This window comes from Cucurbita maxima, unplaced genomic scaffold (assembly GCF_002738345.1).
Source record: "Cucurbita maxima cultivar Rimu unplaced genomic scaffold, Cmax_1.0 Cma_Scf00030, whole genome shotgun sequence".
In the NCBI taxonomy this organism is placed as follows: Eukaryota; Viridiplantae; Streptophyta; class Magnoliopsida; order Cucurbitales; family Cucurbitaceae; genus Cucurbita; species Cucurbita maxima.
This window is the reverse complement of record NW_019272046.1, coordinates 168,419-184,199: the sequence shown is the minus strand read 5'-3', so window position 1 is coordinate 184,199 and position 15,781 is coordinate 168,419. Positions and strand designations below refer to the sequence as shown.

Here is a 15,781-nt window from a genome sequence, read left to right as displayed (position 1 = left end):
TTTTTTTTTTTTTTTTTTTTTTTTTTTTTTTTCTAAATTTAAATGATTTAGGCTTTTTGTTTCAAAATGTATCCAAGTCGTGTCTAGCTATCTCCAAAATTAAAAAATTAAAAAAAATAAGAAATGTAAAATAGTGTCGTGTCCGAAAGGTGTCCAGATGTATGTGTATCCGACACGTGTCTGAAGCGTGTATTCTTATTCGACACGTGTCTTGTGTCCGAATTTAACCGTATCCGACAAGAATCTGACACAAACACTTAACCTGAACTTAAGTGTCCATGCTTCATAGATATCATCTATGATCCTATTAGTAAAAAGATAATTCCAAAACACATGGTGCACGACTCATCATACTTTTTAATCAATCAAAGACATATTTTGATGAATGAAGGAATGACCCTTGGCGCTGGTTGACTTTGTTATAACTGAATTTCTTGGTTTTTTGTAGATTGCACCTGATTGGAGGCAGGCTTTAGCACTTAAAAAGACTGTGGAAGACCAAATTGGAAAAGGTATAATGAAACATAAAGTACCTTTTCTTGAATCTTTTTTACTGCATCGAATCATATGCTGAAGGAATTTGGTTTGTGTTATGTCGATTTGCAGATGGAATCATCGGTATTGGCATTACAGCTACAGCTGTGGGACTTATAGCTGCTGGTATTGCAGCGGCAGCTAGTCGAAGAGGTTGAAATCTACACACTCACGCCAAAATATGCACACAATTTAAGTGTTTCCCTCAAGAATGGTTGTCTAATATTATCAGTTTCGCCATGATAAGCATGTAATATTATCAGTTTCGCCTCAAGAATGGTTGTCTACTAGGTGACTCCTGTATCTTCTTTTTTTTTCTTTATTTATTTTTCTTTTGTAGGAGAAATAATCTCTGTTTGTATGCATCTTTCCCCAATGTTAATTTTTATTCTAGTGCTGAAAATGTTGGCGAAAGATTTTTGTTTGGAAAAACTAGGTCATACATAAATTACAGGGATTGTTATAGGGTTCTCCCTCCTAGAAAACTTGTATCCCAACTGTTCTAAGAGTTGTCGAACGGACCAAGCTGAAGCTTCGGTCCTACGTTCTTACATGCTATGCTCAAACTTGGTGTTAACTTTTCTGGAAAGTCCTTGCTTATTCTAGAAAATTAACACCTTATGACCTCTGATAGACACTGGAGATGCTTTTTGAGAAACTCTCAAGACAGTGGACATTGACTTGATCACTCGAAACAAGTTTGAAATTGATTGTGCGATGAAGTTGATATATGGACAAAATCTTCTCATTTTATTGAGAATGGTTGCTAGTAGCTCACAAGATGGGGATAGGGACCTAAAAGAACAGTATCATGCCTAATCTTCAAGTACCACTTAGGCAAGAATTTATAGTTCAATCTTGTTATTATCTCTTTTAGTTCAATCATATCAGCTCATTACGATCTAAATAAGTACATTGTAAAGTGAACAGGTGCATTATAAAGAAAGAAGATAGATTTTCTTCTCAAAGATGAGTCGATTATCTACTGAGTTAGATAAGTTCTTTTTATTTGAGAGACTATACACTTTTTGGATCTAAGTTGATCAAACAACTAAAAGTGCTCAAAAGATGTCAAACCTAACACCATGACACCTGAAATGGAGTAACAGCAAATGTGCAATGCAACCATAAAAACAGCCCCACGGACTTGTGTAGAAGGCATGTTAAAATGGTATTAATGGTTAGCTCATTTGTCCATAATTTCTATGCTTAATTTATTCATTCATGTTCGTCAAACCAATGTGCCACATTAATATTGACATAAACTTTTGATAATAAAATTTTAAAGCTTTTGAACTAAAATCCGTTATTAACTTCGTAAGATTAGAGTTTGATAGATGAAAACGGTGCATAGGAAATTAAAACACTATCCATTTCATTTCAACACATTTCTTGAAGCCAAAACTCGAACGATTTTGCACTTACATCAAGAACTCATGAACAACAACAAAAAGGGCACCTTATCAATCCATTCTCATTGCACTTAGAGCACCTCCTCAACCCTCCATCTTGCCCAAACAACTTCCTACTCCCATTGCAATTAGGACAAGGCACAAACCTAGCATCCCCACACCTTTCACACACAGACCTCATTCCCGCCGCCGGGAACCCCTCCAACATTCCGGCCAACTCGCCACCCTCGTTCATTTGTCGAATCTCCTCCGCGCCACCCACGTGCTTCCCGCCGATGAAAACCTGAGGTAAGCTCGTGGGCGCCACCCCACCGAGCTTCGTCTGCAACTCTTTTTTGAAGAACGAATCCATTGAAATGTCCCTCTCATCTACCAAAACTCGAAACCCTCTGAAGATTGTGCGAACCAAACAGCAATCCTCGTAGGTTTTTCGGATTCCTCGAAGGCTTGTGAAGTATATCACTATTGTTCTGTTTTGGGTGTCCAGGAAGTTGGGCGACCAATGATTTGAAAATGATGAGCTACGGCGGTTTTGTGCCTGATGGAAGCCGAGTTGCCGGGAAGATAGTGCTCTGGTGTATGTTGAAGCCACGTTTGGATCTAATTTTGCGAGAAGGGATTCCTCTGAAATGAACTGCCAGAATGGTTTCTTCGGCGACCATGGCGGAATTGAACTGATCTCTTCCTCCATTTTCGCCGGACTCTTCTTTACTAAGCCTTCAAACCGGTTTTCCGAGGTGGGTTTCGCCGGAATCGAACTGGGTTTGGCCGGAATTGAACTGGGCTTCACCGGAGTGTGATCAAAATCGGAGTTGAACTCGTCGTCATCGAGGCCATCCATGAGTTCCCATGTGTTGATAACAGAGTCAGGGGAAAGGGAAATCTGGTCGGAGAAATTGGTGGGCTTTTCAGCCTTAGCATGGACAGCCCCCGCCGCCGGCCGTCCAGGAAACTGGGAATTGGTTGGACGATCAATAAGGAGAAGAGAGCCATAGGTGGTGGAAGTGAGAGAAACCAAGTGGTGGGTGTCGCCCTTCTTCGCCGGCGGGTGGTGGACAATCGGCGTCGGGAGAGAGAAAGCCCGCCCAACCGCCGGCGAAGAACCAGCCGATCCAGAAGCGGAAGGAGAAGAGAAAGATTCAGAATTTCGGGAGGGACGAGTGGTGGCGGCGGCGGCGGCAACAGGCTTTGAAGCAGAGCAACCCATGGAAAAACAGAGAGAAACAGAAGGGGACAGTGCAACAATGGAGTTTCTCTCTCTCTAGAAGCAAGGAGGTGAGGTTTTTAGAGAGAGAAATAGGGGGTTTGGTGAGAGAGAGTAATCAGAAGGAGTTGGAAAGTGGTGGGTTTAGGGAGTGGCGACGAAGGAAGAAGATGAAAAGGGAATCAATTCATAATTAAATTTGAAAGTCCGGTAATTTGGTTGGGGATTTAGGGAAGACCCACTTTTTTTTCTTTTTTCTTTTTTCTTTTTTCTTTTTTTAATTATTTATTTATAGAAAAAAGAATTGCAATTATTATTATTTATTTTTCTTTTTTGACATAAAACATAAGTTATCCTTAAATAAACGAGGTATCAAATTGATTTTTTTAAATATATTTTTAGGATATTTATAAATATCAGAAAAAATTAAGTAAAAAAAATAATTTGATGTAAGTATAATTTAGGGATTATTTTTATTAATTAAATAAATAAGCTATGTTCTTATCACTATTTTATTTAAAAAATGAGACTTTTTTTTTTTGAACTAAATATATATATTAGGTCCCAAGAAATTGAGAAAATAACCCATTCATAATTTAAAATTTTTATATAAATTATTTATATAAAAAAAATAGTTAAAAAAAAAAAAAGAAAGAAAAAATAGGCCAATTTTTTTTAGTTTTTGTAAACACACATGAAGGTCATCTTCAATCAACATCAGTTTATTGAAAAATAATTATATTTTTTTTCCCTTTTCTTTTTACGACAAGAAAAAGTAATTTCTACTCCAAAAAGCTGAATTTCTCAACTTTTTAATATTTTTTAGACAAAAAATTTCAAAAAATAAAAAGTGAAAACTTTTGAAATCAAATTCTTTTTGGAGGTAAAAAGTTTTGAATATTCCTAAAGTCTATTAATTTCACATATTATTAAAAAAATGTTCGAAAAATAGAAACCTAAAAGGAGGAATAAAAGAAAAATAAATGGAAACTCATATGTTTTTTCTTAATTTTTTTATAAAAATAATAGGTTGAATATATCATTTTTGGATTTCATACCATCCATACCAAAAACCATTAATTTTGAAATTGAATAACTATATTAAAATGAAATTTAAAATATTAGTTTTATGAAAAATCCTTTATTCAAATTTAATTGAGGAAAAAATAAAAAAATTAATTTCAAAAGTAAAATAAAATATCTAAATGGTTCATTAACGGTTTCAAATAATTGTTGGATACGAATTCGACATCGTTTAACCATGTACTGTCTTAGGCTTTCTCGCCTTTTCGGGCAAGAAGACGATGACGATGATGTAAAATAGAAGAGGAAAAAGGATGGGGAAAGTTGGCATCAAGTGTACTCCAATAAAACAGAGAATTGAATTGGACATATCAAAGGAAAGCATGTGAGCAGCCAAGGTGGTGAGATTTTGTTGCCTTCAGCTGTACAACCCATCTCTCTATCTCTCTATGCCTTTTGAGTTTTGTAATTGTGTCTGAGCAGTTCATGTGTAGTGCTTGTCAAATCCAATTTTCTTCTTCTTCTTTCTCAATAGAAGCTACAAAACCCTATCTCAATCCACTCAACTTTCTATATCATCACTCAACAAACCAAGTTAATTCGTTACGTATCACTACTACCCTCACGATTTTAAAGCGCGTCTACTCGAGAGAGCCTTCCACATCCTAAGAAATGTTTCGTTCCTCTCTCCATACGCCCGATGTGAGACCTCACAATCCACCCTCCTTTGGAGACCAGCGTCCTCGCTGACAAACCGCTCGATGTCTAACTCTTATACCATTTGTAAAAATTCAACTGCTAGAAGATGTTTAATGTTTTAGTCCATTATATCCCACTCACGGTTTTATAATACATCTACTCGAGAGAGGTTTACACACTCTGTTTTCCTCTCTAACCGATGTGAGATCTCACAATCCACCCCTTTGGAGGCGAGCATTCTCGTTAGCGTACTGCCTAGTGTATGGCCATAATACCATTTGTAATAACCCAAGCCCATCGCTAGTAGATATTGTCCGTTTTAATCTGTTACTTATCGCCATCAACCTCATAGATTTAAAAGCATTTGAAGGGCGCTTGACATACGATCTTAAAACTTTGAATTCGCTCTATAATTTTGTCATCATGCACCAGACTTATTGTGAAGTCGCTTCAACAAATACCACACTAGTATTAATTAAAGTTCTCTCAAATGTTCCACGACAGATTCTAATATCATACATGTTTGAAATGATTGGCATAAAGGAATGGAAAACGTACACACATGAAAGAACACCTTTGAATGTGCATTCAGGCTTCAGAGAGATACTAAACAAACTTGCAAACAGTAATAGAATATGCAAAATCTTCATTTCAATGCTATTTCCCTTCCATTTCAACTAACAAAACCATTTATAACACCCTAAAGAAAAGTTGCAACGGTTGTCAATACGACGATCACGGAAGAACAGATTCTTATTGTATCGTTGTTTTCTTCATCTCCATGCTTCCTTTCAAGAATTTTTGTAAAACCATGTCAACCCACCATGAGGCTGAGATTGTGTTTAAATTGCTTCTAAAAGAAATCAATAATTCATAAAGGCTTCAGAAACAAGGCTGGTTAGCTCCACAATGTTACAAGAACTGGTTATATCTCATCTTCTTCATCATCGAAAGGGTCCAATTCAGGATAGTCACCAACCTGGAACACATTCAAATTACAATAACCAACATGAGGAAGATGGCAGCTATTCAAGTAAAGGAGGGCCGAAAACGAGGACACGAATCTAGGCACCTTAACCTATTTGATACTCAAAAAAATTCACAGGCTTAAGACTTTCCAACTCGATTCACAGATTATAAATGTTAATATGAATTGAATTAAGCAATGGGCACGATCAAAGAATGTCAAATTGGCGATGCCTATGTCTCAAGCCTACAACGATGCACGAAAGGGTTAGGTGTATGCAAGCTGTTACATTTGGGGGAAATGGTTCACCTTCCTAATTTCCCATAAACTAAATAAATCCATTGGTCCTTAAGCAGTAGAATGCTTCAAAATTTTATAGCATGGGATATTACAAAAGTTCAGAATTAAAAGATTGCTATGTAACATACTATTTGCAGTTTAAAAGTTGGAAAACAGATTAATGGAGCTGAAAATCAAACCTTCACTTTGTCAGGCCTAACCATTGCACCATGAAGAGGAGGGCAGTCAAAATAGCGGATCCCTTTTACCCTGACGAATTTACTAATTTAGCATCATATAGAATATGTGATAAAATCTCTGAAGTGAGTAATAAAAAGCTGGATTCTAACAGCTATCAGAATTTTAATCAATCAACACAAGTCAGTGATAATTTTAACAAACTATAACACAAGAAGTAGAATTTTTATATGAAACACTAACCTTACAGAATTTAAGAATGAGCATAGTGAATGAAAACTGTTCGGTAACAGAACAGCCATATGAAACAACTCATCCAAATTAAGCGGACCATCATAAGATATGTGTTTCAATGTTAGTAGTCCTTTTTCTCCCTCTAAAAGGAAGGGTAAAAAATTTTCATGCACATTTTCAAGAATGCAAAAGCCCTATTATGAAAATACCTCATCATGGCTTTTTTTTGAAATATGTGGAAAGAAAGAAATCAGAGAATATTTGTAGAAAAGACACAGACCTACACAACTTTTCGACAATGTTGTTTACCAAGCTATATCTTGGTGTGAACTGTCTAATATTTTTACTTCCTATAGTTATACCTCCCTCATTGCAAATTGGGAAGGTCTTTTGCAAACACCACGGATTATACATCCCTTTTGTAAATTCCAATCATCAATGAAATTGTCTCTTATTAAAAAAAAAAAAAAAATTGTGACTATCAAAGTACTAAAGTTTCTAACAATGAATAATGAAAAGAGGTATTAGGAAAAACAAATCAATCACATGCAGAAGAGAACAAAGGATTCTTACATGCCATCATTTTTTCCCAATGGCTCATCATATTGAACTCCAACCCAAAAACCAGGAGCAAGCGATTCGGCCCAGCCAACAAATTTTACACTGCCTCGTATCTTCCCTGGCTCAACTTCACATCTATCACCTACCTATAATATGTAAAAATCTAAGTACAAACTGTAGCAAACCGGGATTGAAGGTGCAGATGGTAAATACTTCACCCATAAAAGAATTTCAAGCCACAAGAAAGGATGCTAACTATAAGAAGACCACATCAAGTAAGCTGTCGTGATTCAAATATGAATAAATACGAGAAGCAGGAATTCATTAGCATGTCTCCTTTGTGTTGTTCACAAAGATATCATTATGTTCAGCAAGGTCTACTACTAAGCATTCTATCCAGCCAAAATAAGGGCACTTAAACCATGGATTTGTTCATCTTCATGGAATCTTGGAGATGAATTGGCAGATCGAAGTTAACGGGTACCAGGAAAGATGGAAAATCATATGTTAACATTCAGTCTCATCCACAGAATTTCATTCTAAATAATTCATTTCCTTCATGAATTAGTATGACAGTCAACTCTTTAAGATAAGAATTTCCATAGGTTTTTAAGATCACATCCATCATACAAATCTAAAGCAGGTAAGGTAACTAACCTTTATATTTGCACAGAGTTCTTCCATGTAGTTATCAGATATCTGAAAATATGTGGCTAGTCAGTAAATAAAGACCAAAAATTACGAGGATAGAGATAGAAACGTGTCTATAAAAGGGATGCGGGGCAAAACCAGGATTTCAAGAATACTAAGAGATGTCAGTTTCACAACCCCACTTAACTGACGTGAACGAAATTACTAGGCAGCCTCTACATCATCATTCACAGTTCACACTAACTAACAAATTTCTAATAGATTCCAGTTACAAAACTCTACTTAACGGCCATGAATTAAAGTGCCTCCTATATCATTAATCACAGTTCACGCTAATGAATAAAATCTCTATTGATATTGTTAAGTACAAAAGTAAAATATATGAGGCTTACTTTACTTTCAAAAGCTGATGGATTCTGGGATGCCAATTTTTCTTTAAATTTACGGAATGTATCTGAAAAACAAAAAATCCAGAAGGAGGTCAGTGATGCACAATACCTTTTTCCATAAAGAACTATTCCATTGAAATAAATGAAATACACAATAGGCCGATAAACCAGAAGAGCGACAAAAAATATCTCCAACTGGTTCTTAAAGAGTAAAGAAAGTAGATACAAAGGTAATTAGATGATTAAATCTAAGCCACTAAAACATGAGAAACAATTGGATCCAGAGTCGATCCATAGGCAACTATTACCCAAAGAAAACTCTCCTACTCCACCAGAGTTCTCATGAAACCGCTACTCATTAGCACAAAGCTTTTTCTTTTTCTTGCATTATTAAGAAAGTGGTGCACAAATTTTAAATCCAAAAGGCTTTTTTAAGTAGCAGCATACTTCAAGGATTAAGAAATGCAGGTTCAAGACAAAGTTTGAAAATGGTCGTCAACTGCAGAGACCCAACACCTAAACCTATCGATATTATAACAGTTGGCTCTAAGTCCTCACTCTGACCCACAATGGCCCATTGGGGGTTTAGAGGGTCCTTCAGTGCAGCCTATTTGACAAGCAATTGAATGAACTACATACAAGCTCCGCAAAAATACTAACCATCACGTTTTTCATAGGCTTCTTCAGAGATTTGGTACTTCTCCACTAGTGAGGTATCTTCAAGCCAACCACCAGAAGTAACTGATGAGGGGTCGAGATCAATAATATGTAGCCGGTACCTTAGCAAAGAAACAATGCACACCGTCTAATGAAAAGCATAATCTCATATTAACCATTTATTGAGCAGAATTTCAAAGTGAAAAACGAAAAATGTAAAGAATTCAATGAAAGAAGAAGCGGTACCCATCTAAGGGAGAATAGAACCCCAAGGGAATGGAATTATCCGTCAAATCGGAAATTTTAGCACCCGAATCATCATAGAGTTCAAGGCACATGGAGTTTACAGAAGTACCACACTTTTTCCACAACTTTTCCTTTACAGATTCCACGCTCATCTACAATTAATAATTTAGACAAAATCCACAATATGTAATCTCTAATCGATGCAACGAAAGCTACAAAAACGCTTGATCTTTGGAAAAGGAACAAACCTGAAGGGAAAAGCGAACATCGGAAGTGAAGGACTTGAGATTGGCATGGGTTACTCGCAAGAGTACAGATTCATCCGTTTCGATCTGCTGCAACCGAGACGCCATAGATTTGTTCTTCTTACACTTCTTCACCTCTGTTTCACTTCCACACTCTCATGAATAACTAGATTTCGAGAGTAAAAATGGAAAATTCTAAAATTTAGGGACTAAAAAGTAAAAATGTTATATTTTGAAATTTATTAATTAAATATAAATTATCCGCATTTTTTTTTATAATTTTTTTTAAAGATAATTCTTTATTGTTTNTTTGTAATGGTTTTTTTTTTTTTTTTTTTTTTTTTTTTTTCATTTTTTAAAATTAAATGAATATCAAAATTTAATTTAAATTTAATATTTTATTCATAGTTTAATCCCTTAATTCTATTAATTTTTAAGGTGTAAAATTAATTTTTATAAAGTTTAGGGATAAAAATTAAATATGAATTAAGTTGATTTGTAACCTACTACTACTGTTTACGTCTTCTTTTTCCCTATCCCATATTTGCCTCTCGACGGAACGCCCCCACAGCCTCTCCTCTGCAACCTACGCCGATCACCTTCTTCGTCCCTTCATCACCTGCTTGCTCGCCCTCAGTTCTGCTCTTTCATTTCTTTGATTCCTTTTTTTTTTTTTTTTTGTTTCTCTGATTCAACCAACTTGTAAACAGGGTACATCTTTTTTTTAATTAGTTCAAGCTTCACTGACAGCGAGAGGTTGGCTATGGCCTCCGCCGCTTCCATCTCTTTAAGGTGCATCGCCAATCATCTAACAGCTTCTGATACTGCTGCACACTGTAACGTAACTACACCTTTGCACTTTTTTCTTTTGTTTCCTTCCCCTCACTGAAATTGTCTATTTAGTTTCTCCGAAACGATTGGAATGTTTAAATGAGGGGCCAAGTTATGATTTCCTCTCAAATCTTCTGCTTGTAGATTTCTTATTTTGATGACGTTTGGAATTTGTATCCGATTGTCGGTGATGGTTCATCCGTTTTTATGTTCTTGATTGGGGTTTGGCAGGGATTCAGTGCCAAGAACTTTCTGGTGAGGTTTGGATTCCACAAGCCACCGTATTCGAGGTGTAATCAATTGTTGGTTTCGAAGAAGTGCTCTCTTGGTAGAGAGATGGATGTTAGCACGTCGACCTTGATTGATGATGTCGGTCAGTTAAGTTAGCTTTAACTATTATGTATAGAATGAACAAATCATTCTCTCATTTTTGGGCTCACATTGACGTTTTCTTGCTTTAGAATTGGAGGAACAAGAGCCAAACATTTCGACTATGATAATGAATTTTGAAAGTAAGTTTGATCCTTACGATGCTGTTAGCATTCCGCTATACCAAACTGCGACCTTCAAGCAAGTAAGTGGCAACAAATGTTTTATAATAACTTTAAATCTTGTCCTTCCCGACCCCAAAGAAAGCTTGTCCTCAAGCTTGAATTGTGGAAATTGTTTGGTTACATCTTGAACATTTTCCCAAGAGGCATCAGCAGGTGAAGAGTGGCTCCAGTCTATCAAAACTTCTAACTGTCTAGCTTTAAATCGATGGTCCAATATAGCAAGTGGTTGAGGAGGGTCAGGGGCTGGAATTGGAGGAAGTTCTAGATTATGATTGACACTGCCTTAATGGTATGGTTTGAGTGTGAAAATGTGGAAAATTGAGTGTAATTTTAATTCGGTTGGTAAGTCTAACTTATAGGCCTCGTTCTAATACTTCAAAAGGCCCAAAGAGTTTTGCGGCAAGCTTTTGATTTTTCCTTGAAGCTAACAAAGACTAGTGATATGGTTGAAGACGTAGCAAGACTTTGTCTCCAATATTGAACTCTAATGGTCGGTGTGATTGATCATATCGATCCTTCATTCTGTATTGAGCTTCTTGAAGGTTGTCTCTAAGGATTTACAACATGGAGAATGACATCCGTTGCTTCAATGGTAGAACTTCTAGGAAGATAAGACAATAGTTGTGGCGGTGGTCTCCCATAGACAGTTTCAATTGGTGTGGTCTTGAGTGAGGAGTGGTAGCTCGTGTTATAGCAGAATTCTGCCCATGAAAGCCAATCACACTGTTTGTTGGGTTGTGTACTTGTGAAACACCGCAAATACATCTCCATTGTTCGATTGGCGGCTTCCGTTTGCCCGTCTGATTGTGTATGATATGCTGAGCTAAAGTATAATTTAGTTCCACACAAATGAAATAATTCCTTCCAAAAGGAACTTGTGAATGTGACATCCCGATCACTGATAAGATTTTCAGGCAACCCATGTAATTTAAAAATATTATCAAAGAAAGATCGAGCTATACTTACGGCATTATATGGATGGGATATGGCTAAAAAGTGCCCGTACTTAGAGAACCTGTGGATGACCACCAAAATCACATTTTTTCCTCTGGAGGATGGAATTCCTTCAATGATATCAAGTGAGACATTCACCCAAATTTGTTGTGGGATTGGCAAAGGCTGTAACAAACCAACTAGCTGCAGAGTTTCTGTTTTGTGACACTGACAAACATCACAAGCCCTTATGAAATCTTGCACCATATTTTTTATCCCATGCTAGAAAAAATCTCTTGTTATCTGATGTAGCGTCTTTCGGTAACCTTCATGGCCTTGGTTGTGAAGTGCGCTAATCACTAATGAAATTGACGGAGAACCAGTAAGAATATAGACATGATCCTTGAAGAAAAGAAGCCCTTGTTTAAGACTCCAGCAGTCTGCTGAATTACCATTGTTTAAGGACAAATTAGCTGTTGGACTTCTTCAGATTGTTGCTGTTCCTTCCGTATTTCATCAAACAAATCCAAATGAGGCATGAAAATTGCAAGAAGAATCTTCTGGTCTGCATCTCAGGCCACTATGTTGTTTTTACCCGCCTTGTCTTCTACAGTGAAACTATAGGGCATCAGCTTGCTCATCCAATGTTGTTGAGGTGATGAGAATGTGCGTTGCTCCAGCAAGAATTTTGAGTGTATAATGGTCTGTTCGTACCAAAAACTTCATGCCCTATAGGTAGGAATGCCAATGTTTGATGGCCTTTACGATCCCAATTAACTCATTTTTGTATGTTGGAAGACTGATGTGTCATGCTTCCATTGCTCAGCTAAAGAATGCTATAGGTTTGTTTCTTGTAGTAGAATTGGGTCCAATTCCTATGTCTGAAGCATCACACTCGATAACAAACATTAGTTCAAAATTTGGGAGAACTAAAATAAGTGTGGTAGTCATTGCTGACTTTAGCTCATCAAATGCTTGAATTGCTTCATTTGTCCATTGAAAGGAATTCTTCCGTAGCATGGCAGTGAGAGGTGTGGCTATAGTACCATAGTTAAGCACAAACTTTCGGTAATAGCCCGTGAGACCCAAAAATCCTCTCAACCCCCTAATTGTGTTGGCTTGGCTAGTTAGTAATTGCTGCAATTTTGGTGTGGTCTACTTGCACTCCCTCTTGTGAAATGATGTGACCCAAGTATGGAACCCGAGTTTGTGCAAAGGTGCACTTGGTGCGCTTCAGGAACAACTGATTGTGTGCCAATATGTGGAACACTTGGCGCAAATGATGTAGATGTGCCTATGGTTGACTGAAACGAGAATGTTGTAAAAGAAAACCAAGACAAATTTACGTAGTTGATCTTTAAATACCTCATTCATCAATGTTTGAAAAGTGGATGGCGCATTGGAGAGCACCAAACGACATGACCAAAAACTAGAAATGACCATGGTGAGTTCAAATGGCTGTCAATCGAGAGGATACATGGTAACTTGATAATATCTGGATAGCAAGTCTAACTTTGTGAAGAACTTTGTACCTCCCAATTCTTCAGTAGTTCATCCATAACTAGTATTGGAAATTTGTCTTTGATGACCTTTTTATTGGGTTTCCTGTAATCCACGTATAAGTGTCATGAATTATCAGCCTTCAGAGCTAGAATTACAGGAGAAGAAAAAGGAGATCGGCTAGGACGAATGATCCCTTGTTGTAGCATGGCTGCACATTGTTGTCCTATCTCATCCTTTTGTCCGTGGGGATATCTGTAGGGGCGCACCACCACATGTGTAGCTCTAAACTACAATGGAATTCGGTAATCACAAGATCGGCTAGGAGGCATCACAGTTGGTTGATCGAAGAGAGAAACATTTTCCACTAGCAAGGTTTGAAGTTGCATGTCCTCGAAAGTGGTTGGATGCAAGGAATTGGGTTCAAACGCCTTCTTCCATGGTTTGGAATGTATTCCTTTGAGCTCCACTTGGCTTCCCTGTATGAAAAAAGACATACACATGATATTGAGGTCCCATAAAATAGGACCCAATGTTCGCAACTAGTTAACACCGAGGACAATGTCGAAGTCCGTCAATGGTAGCACGAATAAGTCCACCGTGAAGGTGTCGATTGATGTTGGAAAAAATGTTGACAACAACTAATCCAACCCAAGGGGTCTTCCAACCCATTGAAGTGAAGGAAGTCAAGTTTCATGAATTTGGGTATAATCCGGTTTCTTCGAGAATTGTCAGAAATGGTTGCTCCAGAAATTCCCTTATATCTCCTTGTTTTGCTTGACTTTCAGCACTTGAAGAAGTAAAGACCATTCTTTGTGGATTCCAAGTCAAGGGACATGACATCCAATTTGGCACAAATCTGTTCAACCTTCTCATTACGCGCTTGATTGACCTACTGTTTGGATAAGAGTAAATTGAAGAGTTTGGTAAGCTGTTTCTTGCACAGATTCACCCATAACTGCTGGCACTGATACTATATTATTACAGTCCCAAGTCTGGGATTGAGTTATGGGTCTCTTGTAAGTGGAGGTAGACGGTGTCCATTATGCAAAATACTTAACCTTAATTTGTGTGATTGAGTATTGCTTAATAGGACGAATTCAAATTTTACATCTAAACCTTTTAAAGTGATAAGGTGTAAGCCTAATATGTTTGATCTCAAAGAAACCGAAAGAAAGAATAAAAAAGTTGTAGTCATTAAACTTGACATGGAAAAGGCCTTCGATAAGGTTGATTGGACTTTCCTTGAAAACATTCTTGTGGCAAAAGGCTTTGGCCCAAAATGGCCAAGGTGGATTAAAGGATGCATCTCATCCACAAATTTCTCCATCATTATCAATGGAAGACCAAGAGGGAAGATTTATGCCACACAGGGCCTTAGACAAGGAGATCCACTTTCCCCTTTTTTCTTCATCATGGTAATGGACTGTCTCAGCCGCCTACTGACAAAAACAGAATACGAAGGGCAGATAAAAGGTTTTTAGATTGGTAATGAAGGCTTGAGCACCAACCACCTTCACTTCACAGATGACACCATCCTCGCCAAATGGATATGGAGAGATCATCATGAAGAAAAGGCCTTATGGCGAAATCTTATAAAGGCTAAATATACTCCTACATCAAACAAAAATCACCCCCCCTCCATCTTCTACAAAAGGGTCTTGGAAGTACATAAAGAAACATCAAAATCTCATCACCAACCGAACTCACCATAAGGTGGGGAATGGGGGAAGAAGCACATCATTTTGGACCGACCCATGGATTGAAAATACCACGCTAGCCTTGAAGTATCCACTTTTATACCGGCTCTCTCTTAGCAGAAAAGCCACGATTAAAGAAATGTGCAAGGTTGTCAACAAATTTTGGGACCTGAAGCTTGGTAGGAATTTAAAGGATAATGAAGCAACGAAGTGGGCCGAATTAAGCCTTGACCTTGCCCCTGTGGTATTGTCAAACAAAGAAGGCTCACTAACTTGGCTCCCCACGCTGATGGGGTCTTTTCTACAAAATCCTTGATGATGGACATGTGGGAAAAAGTAGAAGCAATAAATCTAGCAAAGACAATATAGAAAGGACATCAACCTAAAAAGGTGAAGTTCTTCCTTTGGGAAATAGCGCATAAAGCCATCAACACAAGTGAACATCTTCAAAAAAGGATGCTTTACATCACTCTCTCTCTCGAAATTGGTGTCCATTATGCAAGAAAGAAAACGAATCACAAAGTCACTTGTTTATGCAATGCACATACGTTCAGAATTTCTGGACAACGATTCACAATATGTTCGGATGGCATCTCACATTTCCTAGGGAGGTAAAGGATTTTTTGGATATGACCTTAATGTACCATCCTTTCAAGAACGCAAAAGCCCTAATATGGAAAAACCTCATCATGGCTTTCTTTTAGAATCGTTGGAAAGAAAGAAATCTGAGAATATTTGCAGAAAAGACACAAAACTTTTTGACAATGTTGTTTACCTATATCTTGGTGTAAACTATCTAATATTTTTACTTCCTATAGTTATACCTCCCTCATTGCAAATTGAGAAGGTCTTTTGTAAACACCATGCATTATACATCCTTCTTGTAAATTTCACTCATCAATGAAAATTGTCTCTTATATTAAAAAAAAAAAAAAAAAAAAAAAAAAAAAAAAAAAAAAAAAAA

At 37.2% G+C, this 15,781-nt stretch overlaps 4 protein-coding genes across 7 annotated transcripts in view; 2 read left to right on the top strand and 2 right to left on the bottom strand.

The window, feature by feature from the left end:
• Positions 1-944, top strand: part of LOC111466114 (mitochondrial fission 1 protein A) — a 3,101-nt gene extending 2,157 nt beyond the window's left edge. Inside the window, exons 4-5 of the mRNA XM_023110700.1 lie at positions 449-512; positions 607-944. Coding sequence (XP_022966468.1) covers positions 449-512; positions 607-692 — 150 coding nt within the window. The 3' untranslated portion in view covers positions 693-944. The remainder of the gene's footprint in view (positions 1-448; positions 513-606) is intronic.
• Positions 945-1,881: 937 nt separating this feature from the next.
• On the bottom strand, positions 1,882-3,311 carry LOC111466033 (uncharacterized protein At5g39865-like). Its single transcript, XM_023110593.1, has one exon. It carries the CDS (start codon positions 3,151-3,153, stop codon positions 1,969-1,971), a length of 1,185 nt encoding a protein of 394 aa, XP_022966361.1. The 5' UTR covers positions 3,154-3,311; the 3' UTR covers positions 1,882-1,968.
• Positions 3,312-5,496: 2,185 nt separating this feature from the next.
• Positions 5,497-9,507, bottom strand: LOC111466096 (tubulin-folding cofactor B). Its single transcript, XM_023110676.1, has 8 exons — positions 9,303-9,507; positions 9,055-9,206; positions 8,812-8,930; positions 8,155-8,216; positions 7,769-7,810; positions 7,124-7,257; positions 6,319-6,388; positions 5,497-5,851 (listed from the first exon to the last, which is right to left on the bottom strand). Exons 1-8 carry the CDS (start codon positions 9,405-9,407, stop codon positions 5,798-5,800), a joined length of 738 nt encoding a protein of 245 aa, XP_022966444.1. The 5' UTR covers positions 9,408-9,507; the 3' UTR covers positions 5,497-5,797.
• A 284-nt stretch (positions 9,508-9,791) lies between these two features.
• LOC111466006 (cystathionine beta-lyase, chloroplastic) overlaps positions 9,792-15,781 on the top strand; it is a 19,168-nt gene continuing 13,178 nt past the window's right edge. Inside the window, exons 1-4 of one of the 4 annotated variants that reach the window (XM_023110539.1) lie at positions 9,792-9,936; positions 10,032-10,140; positions 10,362-10,503; positions 10,592-10,704. In XM_023110539.1, the coding sequence (XP_022966307.1) occupies positions 10,063-10,140; positions 10,362-10,503; positions 10,592-10,704 (333 nt within the window). In that variant the 5' untranslated portion in view covers positions 9,792-9,936; positions 10,032-10,062. Of the gene's footprint in view, positions 9,937-10,009; positions 10,141-10,361; positions 10,504-10,591; positions 10,705-15,781 lie in introns of those variants that run through there. The other 3 variants (XM_023110541.1, XM_023110540.1, XM_023110543.1) reach the window with 3 other exon arrangements.